This window comes from Chiloscyllium plagiosum, chromosome 10 (genome assembly GCF_004010195.1).
Source record: "Chiloscyllium plagiosum isolate BGI_BamShark_2017 chromosome 10, ASM401019v2, whole genome shotgun sequence".
NCBI classification, from domain to species: domain Eukaryota; kingdom Metazoa; phylum Chordata; class Chondrichthyes; order Orectolobiformes; family Hemiscylliidae; genus Chiloscyllium; species Chiloscyllium plagiosum.
In genome coordinates, this window is record NC_057719.1 from 85,770,741 (window position 1) to 85,771,710 (window position 970).

Sequence of the window (970 nt, forward strand, 5' to 3'; positions counted from 1 at the left end):
TTTATCTCCAGGATGGCCGCACATTGTGTACTTAAACTTACAAAATTAGACTCCGAAGCATGCTGTTAAGCTCCGAAACAGAGTTGGACAGCATTTTTTTTTTAATGAAGAGAACGGGTTCGATGATTTTGCCTTGTCTCTCAATAGGTTGCAATATCATCTGGAAGCGAGGTGGAGGGATGTCAAGCCTGGACCAGTTAGCAGTCCGTTGGGGTGGGAGAGAAGTGAGGGGGTGGTGGTGGCATGTAACTGGCCATACCTGACTCAGGCAAATGGAGTCGAGTCAGAGACATCTTCGCCTTGCTTTGCCCCCTCTCCCCCCCCACCCACCCCATTTATTCACTTTAAGTGAGGTCAAAGCGTGGCAAACACACTCGCCGGCAAAAGGGATGCTATACACGCGATCAACGCTCGATCGCCAGCTAAAACAAAAACAAGTCCGTGCAGCGGAGGGAGAGTCCAGTGGATTCCACTCGGTGTGTGCTGCCTCCTCATTTACCTCATCCTTCTACACGGCAGCTGAAGCCGGCTTGTGGCGTCCTAGCAGCGTCACAGAGATGCTGACCTGTGTCCCACCAAGAGATTCTGGTTGCCTGAAGATTTTAAAAAAGATGCAGTGGACAATTCTGCGTTTCTTCCCCCTACCCCTCCGCCAATGTCCTGTCGCCTCGCCTGCAGAAGCCCGGCTGATTTTTGCGACTGAGCTGGCATTAATGGCTTTTAAGTGGTCCTCAGTTATTTTTAGTGTGCGGGGGCGGAGGGCGGGGGGGTCAATGCTTTTAAACTAAATTCCAGCCATGGCTATTTTAATTCGGTCATGAATCTGTTTATTTCAAATGGGTTAATGATTGCAAGCAAACTAGGGTTGGCAGCGTGTTAAACTAATAGTTTTGCCAGCTGCTCTATAAATAGCACACTCCTCTAGATTTACATCTGAGGGGTTGGAAGTGACCGAGAGTCACTTCCAAAG

General features: G+C 49.3%; 1 protein-coding gene across 1 annotated transcript in view; it reads right to left on the reverse strand.

Annotated features, from left to right (window-relative positions):
• The window catches only part of LOC122553994 (EEF1A lysine methyltransferase 3-like), a 22,815-nt gene extending 22,126 nt beyond the window's left edge, over nt 1-689 (reverse strand). Inside the window, exon 1 of the mRNA XM_043698480.1 lies at nt 500-689. Coding sequence (XP_043554415.1) covers nt 500-504 — 5 coding nt within the window. The 5' untranslated portion in view covers nt 505-689. The remainder of the gene's footprint in view (nt 1-499) is intronic.
• Between the last annotated feature and the right edge of the window lie 281 nt (nt 690-970).